At 34.7% G+C, this 21,743-nt stretch overlaps 1 protein-coding gene across 1 annotated transcript; it reads right to left on the bottom strand.

Moving 5' to 3' along the window:
- Positions 1-1,425: 1,425 nt before the first annotated feature.
- Positions 1,426-4,476, bottom strand: LOC110107515 (premnaspirodiene oxygenase-like). The gene is made up of 3 exons (XM_020837793.1): positions 4,452-4,476; positions 1,726-2,378; positions 1,426-1,503 (listed from the first exon to the last, which is right to left on the bottom strand). Exons 1-3 carry the CDS (start codon positions 4,474-4,476, stop codon positions 1,426-1,428), a joined length of 756 nt encoding a protein of 251 aa, XP_020693452.1.
- Between the last annotated feature and the right edge of the window lie 17,267 nt (positions 4,477-21,743).

The following is a 21,743-nucleotide window of genomic DNA, read 5'->3' as shown; positions in this document are numbered from 1 at the left end:
AATTCCCTAATCCAATACCATGATGCTATTATATGCTAGATAACATGTATTTTCTACGTATCTGATTTACGACTAGCCTTAATCGAAAGTTCTCTCTCGTTATCGGGAGAGGTAAATAAATATAGGGGCTTGTGCCTATAGGAAACCAGAACGCAGATCATGAAGTCCTCACAAAATGAGGACGAAATCTCTGGGTAGTGTCTTATCTACAAACCCATATGCCTTCCAAAATTTACTCCAAAACTTATTCCGTTAAAACTCCCCTAAAAAAAAGAAAAGCAAAGCGGGCAGAGATCGGGGCCGAATTTTTGGAGCCCACATTTGTATTGTCATGTGGTGAAAGAGTGAATGCACTATTTGTTACAATTACGGTTTCATTTTAGACAGTTTTTTACTCCCTTCTTTTTCAAACCGCAACTATAATTTTTATTTGCTTTCAATTTTTTTTGTGCTTGAATATTGCTTTATACAATATCTTTAAAAAGTTACTTCTTTCTACAACATTTTTTTAAAACAGTAAGAAACTTGTACCAAATGAAGCCCAAGTTCATTTAGTACAACAAAAGGATAACAATTAAATATCAAAGTTGAATGTTTCTTTTCAATTAATTATAATTATAATAATTAAAATTATAATTTTTTTTCACTATAATCTGTTATGCAGTACTTAATTAAAGTACAGTAAGCAGGATCGTAGACAATAATGTAGTTAGCTAAAGTAGAGATGCTTGCTGTCCATAATTTATCTTTTTATATTTATAAAATGCTTACACTGAAACAGAAACTTTAAAGATACAGAAACATGTAAATGTAAACATCTATGGGTAGAAAGAAGATCAAATGAGTTGCTAAAAAAAAGCATTCTCAAATCAACATTCAAAAATGTTTCATAAGGAATGAGTGGTGGCAATTAGATATAAATCTTTTTTTTTCCTAGCCGTGCCATCCAATTCCTCTTCCATGTCAAGCTCCATTGGGCTCTTCCCACCTGGTATTTCCCAATCAAAGTGTAAGAGCAATAATGAGATAAAAAGCTCAATCTCGGCCATTGCAAATGTTGCTCCTGGGCATATTCTTCGTCCTGACCCAAAAGGTAAATACTCATATTTGGTTCCTCTAAAGTCATGTGTGCTCTCATCAAATCTCTCTGGGTAAAAGTTATCGGGATTCTCCCAAAATTTTGGATCTCTTGCAATTGCCCACACATTAACTACGACACGATCGAGCCTTTTTCGATATCATAAATCCACATAGTTCTGTGGGCTCATTACAAGTTCTAGGAAGAAGCAAAGGTAATGGAGGGTGCAATCTTAAAGTTTCTTTTATGACATTATGAAGGTAGTGCAACTCATGAATATCATTATCTTCAATTTTTATTTTTGCTCCAAGGGCTTCTCTTATCTCTTTTTGAGCCTTACACATTACTTATGGATGACATATTAGCTCCGACATGATCCAACACAGTGTGTTTGATGTCATCTCAATTGCAGCTACAAGCAGATCCTGGAAATAAAATTAGCAAATTAAGAGATTTTACAAACGAACTACAATTAAAAAAAATTATGAAGTTATTAGATCAAAAATTTCGGTCAGAAAATTTTAGACATATTTTAGAAAATAAAACCAAACTATGAGAAGAAACCTTACACTTACTAGAATTTTTACTCTATCAAATAACGAGAAATAAATATTTAAATATTTTCAGAGACATGAGTGGATACTTACCAAGATCACAGCTTTGACATTATCCGTTGTTAAGGGGACCTGCAACTCTCCTTTCTCTTGAATCCTCAGCAAAACATCGACCAAATCTTCCTCCATTTCATGCGTAACTACTTTCTTTTCCTTATGCTCCATAATTATCTCATCCAAGACATAATCCATCTCTCGACGCAGCCTCTTCATTTGGTAGCTTGACCCATCCAAAAAGCTAATAAGAGAGCTAAAATATGGAAATAAATCGGCAGCCTTTAACATCGGAAGAAGCTTGATAGTCTCCTTCATGGCTAATATGAACCTTTGTCGGCTCGTACATTCTTTTCCAAATGCAGTTCTAGTTATCTGACTGTTAGTAACTTCTTGAAACATCTCCGTTAGGTTCATCGGAGATCCAGCTATTCTTTTGATCTTATATAGAATATTTTGAGCTTCTTCATATCTGATGAAGCTTAAAGATTTAACCTTCTTAGTGCTTAGAAGCTCTTGAGTACAAATCTTACGTAGCTGTCTCCAATAAGGACTGTACGGGGAGAAGCCAATGCCGCTCGAATTGTAACAAATTTTCTCAATGGCTAAGAGTGTGGGTCGAGAGGCTAAAACATGATCATGAGTTTTAAGCACCTCGCGAGCAGTGCTTGAGCTAGATGCGACCACAAAGTCTACATGGCCAAGCTTAATATGAAATAAAGGACCATATGTTTTGGCAAGCCTGCATAATCTTTGATGGGTTTGCTCTCTAGTTATAAATTGATGAATGCTTCCTAAAAATGGGAGCTTCCATGGCCCAGGAGGGAGTTTCGTGTTTTGAATTGTTATAGGAAAAGGATGCTTTTTTCTATAACTCTTAAGAAGAAATTGGATGAAAGATTGGATTAGGAATAATAAGAGGATTGATGAGGAAAACAGAAGGGATTGCATGATTTGTATGTATGACCTACAATATTTCGAGTAGAAAAGAGGATGTCGAATGTTAAATTTATACTAATCAGTAATCACACCCTTTACATGTAATTTTTGGTGAATTTTGATATTATGAAAATGATAGATTTATGTATGATTAAGTCATTGTTAATGATCTGTATGTGATTTTGCATACAAAGTTTTTTTATATGAATTGGTAAACACTTTTAATTGGTCTTTGAAAGTTTGGCATGTGCAATAGATAAAGTCAAAATTACAGTGTCATGCAGGCCATTTCACATTCTGACTTCTCCGGTATTTGTAGTATATGTAGCTATTATTTGATTGACACTTCTAAAAATACATTTTACGTGTTCCAACGGTGTATTTAATAAATGTTATATATATGAGAAAATTGGTGGTTAAAGCTCATTTTCATTGACTATAGAATAACTATAAAGGAAGAAAGCATTTATAGATCAAGTGTAAGAAATGCAAAAACTTGCATATAGCTGCAACAAAAAAGCGAGCAACAATACTTAATAAAAAACTATTGAAGAAAAAGCTTGATACATCACCAAAAATTGCTTTGATCTAGCACAAATATTGAGGTATATTCTAGTTGGTAACTTCCAAAATTAAATGTGGGACCATCTGAACAATGATTTTAGCAAAATTATAATAAAATTGAACGTATCAAGGAGATGACCCCAACGACACCAAACCAGCCCAATCCAAGCCAAAATGGGTCCAAATCAAGCGATTGGGGTATATTTGGAAGGTTCAAAGCATTAATTGGATGACCAAATGATATCTAAATATGGCATGCTTATAGTTAAATTGAGCGGCTCGACGAGACAAATCCAGCGATCCCAAGATTGCTTAATTCTTACATCATTAAGGAACTTAAATTCATGATAAGTGCTTCATGATTAAGGGAATAAGTATGAGTCGTTCGATGGAATGCTTTTAATTTTACCTTGGATCTTCTTCTCATTTATGGGGCATGCCACTATAAAAATTTATAGGAGAAACCCCACCTTCTGCATGAGGACCAATGGGGAGGAGAGTTAGGACCTTTGGGGGAACTTTTGAGGGTTTGGACCTTTGGAAACTTGGACATTGGGTTGAGATCAAAAGAGTTATAAGGTTCGAAGCACCCTCAAGCTCCACCCTGGCACCACCACTAGTGAACCCTCACCATTAATTCCATCGAAACTACATCTGACAATAAACACAAGGCCTACATCTGACCTCACAGCCCGCTGACTACAGTCCCATCAACCACTGTTTCCCACAGACCGCGTTCAGTCTGACCTCCATCTCCTGCTAACTACGATCCCTTCGTCCACAATCGACCATTACTAGCATCGTTGACCACCGACTATGGTCACTAAGACTAACATCGCTCACTGAATACAGTCCGCCCAACCTCCATCGTCTATTGACTATAGTCCCACTGGCCTCCATGGACCACTTACTATAATACCTTTGACCACTGTCGGCCAGTGACTAGGGCCCCTCTTAACAAAATTGTCTACCAACTATGATGCCTTGAACCACTTTTACTCGTTGAATATAATCCTTCCAACCACCGTCGCTCACCGACTACGGCCACTCTGACCTCCATTTCCTATCAAGTAAGGTTCCTTTGACCACTACCTCTCGCCAACAATAGTCCCTCCGACCAATGTTACCCATGGATTATAGTCACTCTAACAACAACGCTCGCCAACAGTGATCTCTTTGACCACAATTAACCATCAACTATGATCACTCTGACCACCGTACATCACCCATGGACTATGATCCCTCCGAAAACCATCACCCACCGATAATGGTCCCTCCAATCGCCATCGCTCGCTGGCTACGGCCTCTTTGACCTACATTACCCTCCAACTATGATCCCGGCCTATGATCTCTATCGACTGCTGAAGCTCTCCTTCTCTAAGGATGCTCGCATGGAAAAGGCATGCCTGGTAAAGCGACGGTGGCAGACATGAATTAGGCTTAGAAGGATATCAAGAGCTAACCTAATTCGACTTACTAGAGGAGCGGAATGGAAACAAGACCAAATGTATTCCCAAGAAGAAGGGGTTGACAACCCTAGTACTCTATTCTTAGATAGAGGAAATAACTTCCTTATGATCTGAATCCCGAGCACTACTTATCTATATATGTATAGATTCTATATATAGATAAGTAAGTTCCCTTCAGCCTCCCTCACCCATTGACTATAACCCTCAAAATGGCATCTTCAATAGACTACGGTCCCTCCAGACTCCATCGTGTATTGACAACGGTCCCTCTAACCTTTATCATCTATCGACTACACCCTATTTGACCTCAGTCAGCTGTTTATGTCCTACTGACCAAACGAATAGACCAACATTCTTTTAAGAAAAACTTTCATACAAATGGATTCTTTTAAATCCCACCACTTAAGGAGCTCTGTATGATGTATATTTACAACATCAGGCTAAGGCCTTTTTTAGAGAGGAAGAGATTTATTTTAATCAACTAAAAATTCAGATAGAATCCTTTTACCGGGCCAGAACCTATGGTTTTTCCTTTTTTTCCAGGATTTTCCACATAAAAAAAATTAGCGTCTCAAATGACTCTTGCATACATCTCTTTTATCTATGTTTGTATTAAATCATCGTATAAAGCTATAATGCTAACCCTATATATCTCTATGGTTGTGAATGTTTCATAATGCAACAAAGCTCATAACCAACAACAATAATAAAGAAATTCAAAACATAAAAGGACTCAAAATGGGTAAAACTACATCAAATTCATCATTATTATGACATTGAGAGGAATGTTAAATTTATTGCCAAGTACGACCTTTAAAGATGTATCTATTAGTTTCTGAAAATGAATTTCCTTTTGTTGTACGACCTTTAAAAATAGACTTAAAAAATAATTTTTTTAGAGATCCAAAAAAATACCCTAGACAAAGCTGTACCCTAATAGGTCAAGTGGTCTATCGACCCGCGGTTGGGAGGTCCCTAGCAACAAGAGAAGATATGTATGTAAGCTTGAAAAACCTCCGGTGTGAGTAAACTTCTTATGAGTGTTTATCTTTCTCTGTGAGCTAGATTTTCTTATGTTTAATTACATGTAGAAAAAGCTTTATTATTTTTAAGAGCCTAATAAAATCTACGCTAAAACATTCACATGCAAGTAATAAACCTAAAAAAATAGGTAATTTCTAAAGAATATAATTTAAATAAAATCATACCCATCAAAACATGTCAAATTAATATAAAAGTCCATCTCACAAGTGCTGCTTAATTTCAATTAATGATTGGTAGAAATTAAAAGTGGCTGGCTCCACTAACATCCCGATTTCTAATTTTATATAATGATGTAAGTTATAAAGTATAATATTTTATTGTCCTCTTTTCTTCAACTCATTTCTTCTCACTCCTTAGATCCACCAAGTACATATATCCAAATGAAAAGAGCTCTTCCTCAAAGGGGTATATTTTTATCTTTGGATACCATGTTATCCAAATTTGGATCTCCAAATGGAAGAAAATATTCCTTAAGGGTATTTCTTTCCTCTTTGATTTCCAAATTAGATAATAAATATTCCACTTTAATTAACCTTCATAACTCTTTTATATTTAATTAAACATAAAAATTTAAAATGACTCCATACTCCTTGTATGTTATTCTAAGAACTTTATATAAAATCATAAAAATATTCTTATAGATGGATTTCATTTGAGTTTGATTTACCTCTAGAACAAAGAAAGGAAACACAGGGTCTCAAACCTAACCTTAAGATACTAAAGAGGTGGCTCAGATATCAAGGGACCCGAAAAACTTAAAACCAACACTTGCTTAACCCTGGCCTTAGAAGATCAGACTTATGAACTCACACCTATTACTAAGGGATCAAAGGATTTTGGTTTAGTTTTGATGCTAAGATGGTGTCACAAAGGGCTTGCTCCATCACAAATGAATTTAGTCTTAAGTAAAGGATGAACGATGTCTCACTCCTATCCTTACATGACTTGAGATTTTTATTTTAATACTAGGGTTGGCCCACAGAGGGCTTGCTCCATCACTAACAAGTTTAATCCTAAAGAAAGGAAGCATGGGGACTCACACCCAACCTTAAGGATAGAAGGATTTTGATTTTGATTTTGATGTTAGGATGGTGCCGTAAAGAGCTTGCTTCACCACTACTAGATTTAATCCTATGCAAAGAAAGCATGAGGACTCATAAATAACATCAAGGATTGAAAATTTCATTTTTTATTGATTTTAAATAATTTAATTTAATACGATTTGAAACGAAAGAATTTTTCATTGATTTCATTTTTGAATTTCTTCAAGCATATTATTTCTTAAGGAAATGCCTCGTTGACCAAAAGCATTGGGTTATTTCCTTTATAATTAGCTAATTGATAAGATTTGTACTTCTAATGGGAGCACGACCTCATACCCATGCACCAAGGAAAATATAGTGGATCGTGTTTTAGTCCTATTGGTAGTCTTGTAGGCCCACAATACATCTACCAACCCTCATCCCACTGGTGTTTATTTTCATTTAAGATATTTTTATGATTTATACCAATGTTTTATTAAAGGCCTTAGCCATTCCATTAGCTCATAGGTAATAGATTAACTTAAATATGAGCCCATTATCGAATATGATTCAATGAAGCACGTCGAACTGATATATGATATGGTAATACAAGAATTTCATAACATGGTGTGATGTCATATAGCATAAGGGAATTTCTTTGACCTACATAGAGAATACATCAATCTCTTCTAGAATGAGGCGATGACCATTTAAATATGGAGGCTCAACAGGCATAATAATGTTTGTTCCCTAACTTTCAAAGAGCCATAAAGATACCATAGGATACAACATATTATATGGTTTATATAAGGCTACACCATTAACTTGACACTAATGATAACATCTTGTAACATTCATGCCTCCAATCATGGAAGGCCAATAATATCCAAGTATTTTAATATTCATTTTCATATTAGGATGTTACTGATGAGCACCACATAATCCAGCTTGGACCCAATTCATCAACTTTAGGGATTCATGCATTTTAGATAATGCAGCTACATCTTATTGAATGATAGATAGCATAGGGTTTCATTCATGAGTACATATGAGAGGGCATGTTTCTTGATTAGACTGGCAAGCCATTTATATTGATGATATTTTTCTTCTTAAATATAATCAATGAAAGGCTATCTCCAATTACCTTTTTTATCACTTATTGGAAAGGCAGAAGGATCTTAGAAGATTTCTTATTGATGTGCTCAAAATCTATAAGACCTATAACCCATAGGCTCTAAACTTTTATAGAAATAGTCCTCTTCTAGACAAGCAAATTCCTTTGCATGCTTTATTAAGGATTCCACCGCCAAATTTCTCCAACAAGGAATTCTATATATAGTTTTAAGAAATTTACTTTATAAAATAATTTGTGTATTTATGGTATTTTATGAGTTTTGGATTCAAAACCATGTAGGTTTTTGCAATCTAATTGATAACTAATTGAGAGTCCCTAAATATTTTGATTTCTTCTATATCCATAAAAATAATATGTTTCAAACTAGTTATTAGATAATCATACTTAGCCTCATTATTTGTAGAAGGCTCTAATAAATGATACGAAAAATACATCATTACCTTTAATGATCTTATTAAAATTAGGCCAATTTTGGATTTTTCAATCTTAGGAATATTAGACTCTAGACCAAGTGTACGTGAAGATGGTTTTTTAATTGAGTTATAGTTTGTATCAGATCATTAGAAATGGCTAATTTGCCTTTTTTCTTAGCTAAAGGCCTAGGTGAAAGTTTGTTAGGGATATTAAGCCCTTATAAATTAGCAACCCGAGGTTAACCGAGAGGGAGGGGGGGGTGAAATAGTGGCGGTGGAGGGGGTGGGGGTGGGTGAATTGATATTTAAAAAAATTTTCAAACAAAATTCATGATCTTTTGAAATATTTTAAAATCGTAAACCAAAAAATAATTCACTATAAAAATAAAGTGCAAAAATTAAATATAGAAATGTGATAAAAAAGAACACATACAATTTTATATTGATTCGGTCAACTTGAGCTATGTCCACTCCCTGGAGCCTCTCCTTTGGGTATTGCACTAAACTCAGTGATACTTCTTTTACTACCACAGCAAGGTGGAGACGCCTGTACAAACCTCCTTTCCACCATCTTCGGTGAGGCTGAGAACCCAACTCCTTTTGCTTCCTCTTAATATTGGCAGAGAACCTAACTCCTTTCGCTTCCTACTGAAGTAGGAATAGATACTCGATTAATTATTGAAGTAGGCCTCTCTCGAACCTCCAAGGAATCAGGGATGATGACCAGAGAAGATGATTCAGATACTTACTTGGAGCAACCTTAGTGAAACCCTCACAAACTCCCCCTCATAAGATCCTCTCTTTTTCTCTCTTGCTCTCCCTCTCCTCTTGCCTCTCTTAGGTTAGGACAACTTGAGTAAATAAGAGGTGTTAAACAGAAGGGTTTTAAATTTGCCCTAAATTTCAATAAATTAATGAATGTTGTCTATGATGATCGATAGATCATCCCAAACGATTTATACAAATTCAGCTCAATCAGCAAGGATGATCTGGGGAAGTCTGGATGATTAGAAGATCTATTTGTTTTGATCATCCAAGCCAGGATGAATATCGTCATGTACGATTAGTTCAAAATGTTAAGTATCGTCTAGATAATCACACTATTTAGCCAGAATTTTCTACTTGGACGATGAAAAAATAACTGATTATCTTGGGCAATTTTCTGATCATCCCATACAATTAGTTAAAATGACTACACATCATCCATAACATCATTCTGGTTATCCAAGAGGTAATTGTTTGTTTAACTTATTTTCCTAGATGATCCTACGATCGTTCTAGACATTTTGATCGATCAATCAAACCTTAATTTCTTTCCTTAATCATCAGACTAATTTAGGCATAATTATAATGCATCGTCTAGGACGATGTCCTAGATAATGTCTAAAAATAAAAACATGCCTAAAAGAGTTGGCGGCTAATTCTTTCTAATTTGAGCATATCATCTAGGATGATGCTAATATCGTCTAAGATGATTGCTTAATTTTGATTGTTTTAACTAGGATGCCCTAACTAGAGTTTCTATTTTTAACTGATCATCCAGGATGATTTTGCATCATCCCAGACGATATGATCAAAAATAAAAAACTCTAAAATAGATAGAATTTTCTCCCTAGAGTGTGTGTGTGCAAGGTTACTTAGCATTAGGACTCACATTGTTACATTAGACTCAAGAAAAGGTAAAAACACTTGATGTACACTTGTAGATTGACTCAGCCGTAATCTACCCAATCTTGTGTTGGCTTAATTTGTAATCGAACTTATGGACTTAAAATATTAGTAGACAAAATAATCGTAGCAAAACATAAGTGTTAGAAATGTTTTATATCATCAAAATTATAATCCATGAATCCAGATTCATAATAATCTCCCCCTTTTTGATGATAGAAAATATTTGGTAGAAAGTATATATTAAATAGTTAATTAAAACACAATTTGAAGGAAAATACTAAAAAAATGTGAAGCAATTCAAATTTTACTAAACATAAACATATGGTACAAACACTAAACAAAAGTAGTAAAAAATAAAACAAAATAATATAAACACTACCTCTACTCTCCCTTTTCACATCATAAAAAGGAGGAGGAAACCAAAAAAGAAAACAAACAAAACCATTAAAAAATGACACAAGGGAAAATAAACTACAAGTATGATGGGCCTTGATCATCATAAGGAGGTGGTGGTGGCGGCTGAAAGAAGCTAAAGATAGTAGAGAACTGTTCCCCAAACCAGGCCATGTCCAGGTTGTGCTGTTGTTGCTGGTGAGTCACATAAAAATCAAATGTACTGACATACTTTACATGTTGCTACTCCTGTGTAGGAATGTAAGAGTCAAACTTGGCCTCCCACTGGTCAAATCACTCTACTAGCTTATCCATCTATGAGTGCTAGCGGATCAGAGCAGGTCCAAAAACAGGTGCAAGAGCAGCTTCCTCCTCAGCTTCCTCAACTTCCTCATGCTTCGGATGGAGATGAGTACTGTGAAGAATGTTGAAGGAGGTGTTTGTGTAGAAGGTAGGATGAAAAATTAGGTGGGGTATGATATTAAAGGTTATACTTGAAATTTTCTTAGGGATATTAAGCCCTTATGAAATAGCCTGAGACTAAATAGAATGGGGGTGAATTGGTATTTTAAAATTCTCAATAAAAAATCATAATCACAACCAAATAATTACCACAAAAAATTCAAAGTACAAAAATTAAATACGAAAAAGTAATAAAAAAGAACACAAAATTTTATAGTGGTTTGGTCAACTTGACCTACGTCCACTCCCTGGAGCCTCTCCTTCGGGTAATACACTAAACTTAATGACTCTCCTTTTGCTTCCATAGTAAGGCAGAGAAGCCTATATAAACCTCCTATTCACTGACTCTAGTGTGGCAGATAACCCGACTCCTTTTGCTTCCTCCTAAAGAAGATAGAGAACCCAACTCCTTTCACTTCCTCCTAAAGAAGGCAGAGAACCTCGACTAGTGCCTTAAAGTAGACCTCTCTAAAACCTCCATGGAACCAGGGCAGGAGAAGACGACTCAAACTATTTCTTAGAGCAACCTTTATAAAGCCCTTACAAAATCCACCTTACAAGAAAATCTCTCTTTCTCCCTTACTCTCCCTATCCTCTTGGCTCTCTTAGGTTAGAAAAGCAGCAAAAGATCACATCTTGAGTAAATAAGAGATCTAATATAGAAGGGTTCCAAATGTTCCCTAATTTTTAATTAATCATAAAATATCATCTAGGAAGATCGACCGATCATCCTGTAAGATCAGTTCAAATTCAACTCAAATTTTGCTGCCACATCTTGAGTCTGAACATTTAGAAGGTTTATTTATTCTGATCATCCAGGATGATTATACATCATCATATACGATTAGTTCAAAGAGATGAATATCATCTAAAACATCATCCTGGATACATGTTTAGACTATAAAAAATAATTGATCGTCTAGAATAATTTCACAATTATCCAGGATGATTAGTTCAACATGTCAAATATCAGCCATAATATCGCCCCGATTATATGCTTGAACGATGAAAAAACATTATTCATCCAGGCCAATTTGGGATCATCCCAGATGATTAGTACAAAACTATACACATCATCTAGAACATTATTCTGGTCATCTATGGAGAAACTAAGGTTTGTTTAATAGATTGTCCTGGCCAATCCTATGATCGTCTAGGATGATATTATTGAGCAATCAAACCTTAATTGCTTTTCTTAATTATCAAACTAATTTAGACATAATTATAATGCATCATCCTAGATGATGTCCTAGACGATGCCCAAAAATAAAACATGCCTAAAAGGATTTAGCAGTTGATTATTTCTGATTTGAGCATATCATTCAGGATGATGCTAATATCATCCATGATAATTTACTTAATTATATTTGCCTTAACTAAGATGCCCTAATTAGGGTTTTTATTTTTAATTGTTTGTCCAGGATAATTTGGGATCATCCTATATGATATGATTAAAAACAAAAAACTCTAAAAATAGACAGAATTTTTCCCTGAGTGTGTGTGTGCAAGGCTACTTAGCATCATGACCCACTTTATTACAATTAACTCAAGGAAAGTTAAAAACCCTTGACATGCACTTACAGACTGACTCACTATTAGTCTACCCAATCATGAGCTGGCTTGATTTACAATTAACCTTGTCGACCTAAAATGCTAGTAGGCAAGGCAGTCGTCAAAAAAATAGAAGTGTCAAAAATATTTGTTATTATCAAAATTATAATTCCTAAATCTAGATTCACAATAGTATTTAGTTTTTAGGACGTAGGCTATGATGTGTCATAAGGCAAGGTTATGCTTCCTTCTGTGCCCTGAATCCCTAATGCTAGTGAGATGCTCATTGTAATAGAGAAAGGATCAGTAGCATTGAAATCTCTCCATGATGAAGAAAGTGGTGATCGAAAGGAGAGGGGTAATGTGGACATGATCACTAACTTTGGGAATAACTGAGATATGAAGTACATGTTGGATTGTTCTAACATCCTTGACTAAAGTGCTTGATGCCCTATCATGATATGAGACAAGAGTGTTTCTCAGAAAGTCGGGTGTCACATAGAAGTCGAACAAAAGTCTGACGAAGGATAAAAATCCAGCGACATAGGAGGAAGCCTTATTTCAGGTAGAAATCCATTGATGGATTATAGTCCAGAATCTTGTAAAAAAATGGCAACTAGCTGAAGTCTGATGTTAGTTGGTTGCTGGGTAGAAATCCAGCATCAGATTATGCCCGGGAAGAAATTCGACGTTAATTGGTGGTCGAGCAGAAATTTGATGTTACTCGGTGGTAGGGTAGAAATTGGGAGTCAATTGGTGGCCCAGAAAAAATCTAGCGCTGGTCAGTGGCCGGGCAAAAATTCGACGTCCGTTAGTAGCCAAGTAAAAGTCTGACGATAGTCGATAGTTATGATAAAGTCTGGCGGTGGTCGAGGAGGAGTCCTGTGGCAAGAGAACTCTTCCTTCTCTTCTTTCTTAGACCTCCTTCCAATGGAGGTTGGAAGTCCTATAATGGGTGGACGTCTGGCATCATGTAGAAGTTTAAAGATTGAAGGAAGTCCAATGCAGATAGAAGTACGATGGAAGTCTGACGGAAGTCTAGTGATGGGTAGAAGTCCAACACTGGGGAGAAATCTGGTGACAAACAAAGTCTGGTGAGAGATAGAATTCTGATGAAAGTTCGACAATGGGCAGAAGTTTGATGAAAAGTGGAAGTCTGGTATTAGGTAGAAGTCTAGCGATAGTTGAAAGTTTAGACTCAGGTAGAAATCCAGTGATGGGTGGAAGTATGATGCCACATAGAAGTCGGACAAAAGTCTGTTGAAGGATAAAAATCCGGCGACACGGGAGGAAGCTTTGTTTCGGGTAGAAATCCAGCGATGGGCTGAAGTCCAAAATCTTGTAGAAATATGGTGACTAGCTGAAGTCTAAGGTTAGTTGGTCGCTAGGAAGAAATCCAGCATCAGATTATGACTATGTAGAAATCCAACGTTAATTGGTGGTCGAGCATAAATTTGACGTTACTCGGTGGTAGGTTAGAAATTGGGAGTCAATTGGTGGCCAGTAAAAATCTGGTGCTAGTCAGTGGCCAGGCAGAAATCCGATGTCCGTAAGTAGCCAAGTGAAAGTCTGATGATAGTCGATCGTTATGCTAAAGGTTGGTGGTGGTCGAGGAGGTGTCTTGTGGCAAGAGAACTCTTCCTTCTCTTCTTGCTTGGACCTCCTTCCTCCCCCTTCGACACCCCCCCACAATCCAATGTTAAATGAGGGGTCTATTTATAGTTTTATGAGAGTGGCATGACCAATGAACAAGGAGAACATAAAGGGGAAATTTGGATTGGTTTGAATGGATGGTCGATGTGGATTCCCTCGATCATGGTCTGTTTATTAGACATTTGAAAGTTTTAATGAAATCAGAATTTGACAAATTTATGTCATCGAGCCGCTCGATTCGACAATAATTACGACATGTTTGGAATTAATTTGGTAATCCAAATTATGATTTTAGCCTTCTAAATGTGCTTCGGGTCTTTGATTTGGATTCATTTGGGCTCAAATTGAGTCGATTGGGTGTCAATGGGTTCATATTTCCGAGATGTTCAATTTGACTATAATGTTGCATAAATCGCCGTTAAGATGGTCTATGATTTAATTTTCTTTTAAGTTTCTGACTTGATTTCCCCTTGAGATTCATGCCTAATCAACAAATTTTTTTATGATATATCAAGACCATATTCATTCTAGTAAAACCTAATTACATTAATACATAGCATGAAAGTCCTTACATCCCAATAGATATAATTTATTATAAAATCTATACTTCAAACACTAGAACTCATAAGGTCGCTTCTACACTCCACTACTCAATCGACTCCAATTTTCCTTAAGCATTTAAAAGAGCAGAATGAGAACAACTAACTCAATATACTTTACGTACTAACCCATCACATATATCAATACTTAAATTAATAATTTAAGTTGCACTATAAAAAAACAAGGTTATAAAGAAACATTAAAGTAATTGGATAATTATAAAAGAGTGAAACACTATTTTAGAGTTCAAGAGCATAATTAATATTTTAACTTACTTGTAAACATACTTATATAGACATTTCCACATCCTTCAAAGAATACTTGGTCTTATAGATTCACTTGCACTTGATTTTTGTTTTTCAATAGAATTCATTCAAATTTTTAGAATTTTGAAACATTTATTTCATATTGTTACTTATATTTATTTCATTAACATCAACTTAATACAATTATTATCATGCATATGTTCTAATAATTGCATATGGCTCTCTTTTACCTCTAAAACTTGCATATAACTAGTAGGGACAGAATCCCTCTATTATCTATCCTAAGATGATGCAGCCAAAAGAGTTTGTACAATACTATAAAGCCTCCCACAGTTACTTTTAGCATGTGGGGGCTAGAATCCCTCCCTAAGCAAATGGTGCAAAAATAGAACAGTTAGTGCTCTTTTCACATAACAAAGAGTGCACTTTTCCACATATCGCAACATCTCTAATGCTATGTTATAAACAGTGCAAATGCAATATAATACAAATTAAATTAAAAATCTTGCGCAATATCCAAATAATGCTTTAATTGCCTGTAAAAAGTCACATTTTGGAAATGTAATTATGAATTTCTTACTCGTATTTTGGCAATGTTCAAACCATACATATTCAAAGAAAAATAAAGATTTGTTTTTTAATTTTTTGAAACAAAGGGGCTAATAACTTTTCCATGTAAGCAACTGCTAGCAACGTGATAAGGCCAGGTGCCCCTTACTTAAAAAACCTCACATCTACACAGAAATGCCACAAACTCACAACTCACTTATCACCTTTTTAGCTCTTTTTTTATTATTATTATTTTTGTTTTGTCTCTTTGGTGACACTAAATTTTATGAAAAATAAATAAAAAAAAAAATTTCATCACATTTTATCATTTTTTTATGAACATATAGTGCTAAAATTTTATATTATATTTCATATTATATTTAATTTGCTACATTATTACAAAATTTTAATTTTTAAATTATATAATTTACAACATCATGTCAAAAGAATTTGTGTCATATTTCTTCAATACTAATAATTTATAGGTTGTGTTATGTATGTATCCATTGTCCATATCGATACATCAAACCATAGAAATAACTTTCAAGTTGATTGTATAGTCGTGAACAACTCGGCAAGTTATCAAATTCAACAAAAAACAAATATCTTTAACTCATTTGCTAAAAGATTTGAACTTGTTCAAATGCTATTTCAGCTTATGCAGATATTCCTCTATATAAAGTAATTTCTAATTTGGGCAGCTAGAAGAATAAAGTGAGAAAATTATCTTAGGACTTCTTGATTAAAAAATGATCAGGATAAATTTTAAAACTTTTAGATCTCCTTTAGATTAGCACAATATATAAATAATTTATATTGCACATAATATAAAGAAAATCCAAAGGCGTTAAAATCTAATAAAATAAAAAATTGAAAGTTAGTTGTATCAATTTTTCCTTTTTTTAGATATGGTTGGAACACATATACTCTTCACATTTTTTAATTTTAAAGTTGGTGGCATTTGCAAGTGAATTTCTAATATTTTATTTTTTTTAAAATAATGATAACTAAAGTATAAAAATATTTTAAATTAATGGATTTAATTAAATTTATATTTATTGCAACATGAAAAAAAAAACTCATCATCATTCTGACAAGGCTCTGTAATCATTCTAGCAATGAAATTAGTACTTAAACACTCTATAAATATTGATCATTATTTTGCTCTTTAATATTTTTTAAAGAACAATGAAATGTTTCTCTTTGTTATGATTTGTATTATATTGATAAGAAGGAATAGGAAAGTTGGATTTTTAGCTTGGCGACGTCTTGTTGGCTTTTTTGGGGCAAGAACATACTAAAAGAAAGATGCTGACTATTCTTAAGCATGTATTAGATTCAATTGAGTTGCATGAGAATTAGGAGGTCTATAACAATATTGTATAGCTCATTGGATTGATAGTTCGTTAGTTTATTCTAAGGTCATTTTCATGAAATTTTTGGGCAATTTTTCTGAGTTAATCGTTCAAGTTTATTCATGATTCACGTCATTAACGGAATGATGAAACCACAAATAAAATGTTAATTTTATTTTCTAACAAAATCAATAAAAATTAAAACTAAATTGAAATATATAAACTAATCTTTTAGCTTTTAAATAATTGTATATGCGACTAAATTTCATAACTACAAACCAAAAATGCATTAATGTTTGAAAACTATGTTGGATCCAAATTTGTATGTGGATGATTAAAAGTGATGAATAGAAGATAAAGATGAAAAGCATGACCAAGCATTCAAGGGAGACAAATCATTTGATAATCTTCTAAATATGGAATTGCTTCTTAATGCTCATTGAAATTGATACAATTGCATAAGAGATATTATACACTTTATAGAAATAAATAGTTCAAATAAAAAAAGGTATAAGTATTTAACACCCATTTATAATTTAATAATGATAATTTAAGGGCTCTTGGGAGGGGGGTGATTTCTTTGATTTATTATGTTACGTCATTAAGGATTGTGGTGTACCGATAGTAAAAAATAATGCAAGCTCGGAAGTAGTGGGGCATAGGGCAATTTTAATGCACTACTGGAAATTTGCTGAATACTAGCAGAACTTTAGGCGATCATTTGACAGTAAAAAATACCAACGGTAAAATCAACAGTATTTATGGAAGTCATTTGACCTACGAAAGTACCGACAATTTTATATTTTCATGTCAGTATTTACCGGAGGTTTAGTCAATGTTTATAAGTGGAAACTTTTTGGCAATTTCAACCACTAGAAACGCCACCATAAAGGACCCTAAAAATGAACCTCCCCCTCCCCCCGCCCCCTCCCCTCTTCTTCCTCATTTCGTCGGTTGGCTCATTTCGTCTAGAGAACTTTCGCACTCGCCAAAATCCTCCCATGGTTGCATGCTCGTTTGGTTCCAAAGAAGTCATGACCTTTTCCCTAGTGTGGTCGATCTTGACCATCGACCCCTTCACATAGTCGATTTCCACAAACAGGCCTTACCCGAATGTGATTTCCATGCATGTCCTTAGTTTTTTTTTTTAATCTTTATGCTCAAACTATGCATGCCTTTTAATCTCCATGCATGTCCTCAGCTTTAAGCTCATATATTTTTGCATTAGTCATAGATGTTCTCACTAGATATCTGCAAGAGGATGTACCTTAGTGTATGCTTTTTGCTGATGATATTCTTCTTGTTGATAAGACTAGAGAGGGAGTTGAAGGTAAACATGAATTATGGATATCAACCATAGAGTTTAGAGTTTTTCACTTGAGTAAATCTAAAATTGAATGTATGGAGTGTAATTTTAGTAATAATAGACCTAGTGAAGGGATTGTGACTTTGGGCAGTCAAGTCATTAATAAGAGTACACGCTTTAGATATCATAATTCAATTATTCATAGTGATGGTGAAATAGATGGGGATATTACAAGTAGAATTCACGTTGGATGGTTGAAGTGGAGGAATTCTTCGAGCTTATTATGTGATAGAGAAGTCCGCCTGAAACTCAAGGAAAATTTTTATAAGATGGTAGTCAAACCTGTAATGCTTTATGGTGTAGAAAGTTGGCCAATAAAAGAAAAGCATAATGCTAAGTTAAGTGTTTTAGAGATGAAGATACTCATTTGGATTAGTGGATTTACCCTTAGAGAAAGATACAAAATTAGCATATATGTAAAAAGGATGGAGTAGCTACAATGGAAGATAAGATTAGAGAGAGTTGCCTTATATGGTTTGGTCACATAAAATAATAGCCTTCCGATGACTTAGTTAAAAGAGTGGATGTATTAGATTTAACCTAGGTTAAGAAAGGTTGAAGTTGACCTAAACAGAGTTGGCTAGAAAATATTAAAAATTACCTTTCTTTATTAGATCTAAATCAGAATTTGACTCTTAATCGGACACAAGGGAGAATAAGGATTCATGTATTTCCTACCTTGATGCATTTGTCACACCTTTCACTATAGGAAAATAACTCATTGCCAGCAGAATTTCAGGCGGAAGAAATTCCAGAGGATTTTATGACGGATTTTTGTCAGATTATTTAGATAAATTTCTAACAAATTTTCAAGCAGATTTTTTGGATGCTTTTTTTGCTGATATGTTTCCAGCGGACTTTCCGGCAGATTTTCGATGAAATCCAAAAATATAATTTATTTGTAATTTAATTCATTAATAATTTTATAGTTTATTTTAATTTATTATTAATTTAATAATATATTTAATTATTAATTTAATAACATAGTTTAATTAATTGTTACTTAAAAATTTATTTTGATTATCAATTATAATAATAAGCTTAATTTAATTAGTTTTAATTATAATATTATGTCATTTTTAATATGAATAAAAAATTTATCTATTAAAATAATTTTGCAGGAATGACATGGTGGTAAGGCGCACGGGCAAGGGGCAGTGGGGGAGAGGACCTCGATTCGAATCTGAGGGCGGACAGGCGCCCAAGCGCAAGACGAGGGAGTGGGAAGGCTCACCTTTGCAGGACACGAGAATGAGTAAGCTCACCTGTGCGGGTCACGGGAGCGGGCTGGCGGGTCACATGAGCGGGTGCAGGCTCACCTGCTCGGTTTATAGGTGCGAGAGCGGGCAGGCTCACCTGCGCGGGCACGGTGAGAGGGCGGGCACACTAGTACGGGTTGCGGGCTTAGGAGCAGGGTCACACAGGTTAAGAAAATGGGCTGGGTGCGGAGTACAGTACCTGGCAGAATTGTGTCAGCGGATTGCAGGCCCAGAACGTGAATTTTTGTAAAAAAAAAAAACTGTTTTATTTATTTCGAAGGTTCTTTTCTATCAAAAATAAGTTCCGGCAGAAAAATTTCACCGAAAATTTTTCTCGATGGATTTTTGTCGATGGAAAAATTTTTTTACGCTCAATTTACAGTAAAAAATGTTTTCGCTAGAAATCCACTAGAAAATTTTGATATTTGCCAGAAACTTTAGAATTTTTTGTTAAAAACTCGACTTAAAATACATGACTTTCCTGTATTGTTAAAGGAAACATCGTTTTTTAATAACTCATTTCATAACTTGAGAGGGAGGGCATACTAGCACAGGTTGCGGTCACGGGAGTGGGCTCCCACGGGTTGTAAAAGCAGGCTGGGCGCAGATTGCAGGAGCATGCTAGATTGTGTCCACGGATTGTAGGCCAAGAGTGTAATTTTTTTTTAAACCATTTTATTTATTTCGATGGTTCTTTTTCATTAGAAAAAAGTTCAGACGAAATAATTTTGCCAGAAATTTTTACCCGGTAGATTTTTGTCAACGAAAAATTTTTCAACTCTCGATTTACTGTTGAAAATGTTTTTGTCAGAAATCCACCAAAAAATTTTGATATCCGCCGGAAACATCAAAAGTGTTCACCAAAAATTTCATAAAAAATGCATGATTTTCTTGTATTTTTTAAGGATACACCTTTTCTTAATAATTCATTTCCCAACTTTGTTGGAAACATTTGCATTAAAATCCAAATGACTATCCAAGAAGAGAGATATTGGAAGTATGACATATTGTTACTGGGTCGAAAATGAATAGAAGAATTTATGGAGGGAGTTGGGACTTTTTCCTTTTTTTAAAGTTGTATGTCAATTACCTCCATTAAAGTCTGATGTAATGTTTATATGTCCATGCTTGAAGTACAAAAATCAAGCATTCCTTAAGCCTAATGATATAAAGGTTTGTTTATATCATAGGGGATTTATTCCCAAATATTAGATTTGGATCTCACATAGCATGTACAAGCAACATAAAGATACTCATGCTGGTCCATCCATAGCTTTTGAAATAGTTGATAAAGATCAAATGATCAGACGGTATGAAGAGCTTATTTTTTATGCATGGTCCTAATTTAAGGGCCATCATAGAAAAGCCATGAAACCCATAAACCAAAAAATTCTTTAAATTAGTGCGTGCTGCTAAAAAAACTAATTTAGGATGGTTTCACAACTCAATTAAAACTATCAATTTCTTTTAAAATGCTATGTATAAAAACTAAATATAATATTCCTTATGAATGGTTCAATGACCTCAATGGTCTTCTCAAGGAAATAAATCCAGAAGACAATTTAATCCCTATATATTTATATCAAACAAAGAAAGTAGTATCCAAGTTGGGTCTCACTGCTACAAAAATTAATTATTCTATAAATTATTGTATGTTATACTATAAGAATGATGCAATATAAGTTTATTATCACACCTACAATGCGCCTCGGTTCAAACCCAATTAGGAAAATAACAGCATTGTTGACCTTGATTTTGCCAAACTCTTGGTCAAATGAGTTGACTTGGTCAATTTGACCAAACCAGACTCCAAGACCCTTCCTAATAGGTTCAGTGGGTCAAACTGAGTCTGCTGAGCCCAGGCCCAGACCATGGGTCAACCTGGTTGACCAGGTCAACCTAGGTTGACCCAAATTAACCTAGATGCCTTCTTTTGTTCTTAAATCAATTTCAGAGCTCCTCGAGCCCATTTCTTCCCTCCATTGGACCCCGATGGTCAAACCAACTTCGTTGAGCTCAGACTTGAGTCTTGGGTCAACTTGGTTGACCAGGTTAACCCAGGTTGACCCAATTAGCCTTAATGGGTCATTTCAACTTTAAATCAAATCCAATCTCATCCAAGGCTCAAACCCTAATGCTCTTTGACCTATGTGACTAGGTCAACTAGTGACTTGGTCAACCCAAGTTTAAATAGGTCAAATGACCTATTTAAGGCCATTTAAGACCTAATTAAGTCATTTAAAGCCTCTTAATGCTCTATAATTCAAAACCACGACTCAAAATATCCTGATTTCCCTCCCAATTGAAGGTGGATCTAATACAAGCCATCAATTCGAAACCCTTGGG

Source organism: Dendrobium catenatum, unplaced genomic scaffold (assembly GCF_001605985.2).
Source record: "Dendrobium catenatum unplaced genomic scaffold, ASM160598v2 fragScaff_scaffold_1694, whole genome shotgun sequence".
NCBI classification, from domain to species: domain Eukaryota; kingdom Viridiplantae; phylum Streptophyta; class Magnoliopsida; order Asparagales; family Orchidaceae; genus Dendrobium; species Dendrobium catenatum.
Note: the sequence above shows the minus strand (reverse complement) of the source record. Positions and strands in the feature narration are given on the sequence as shown.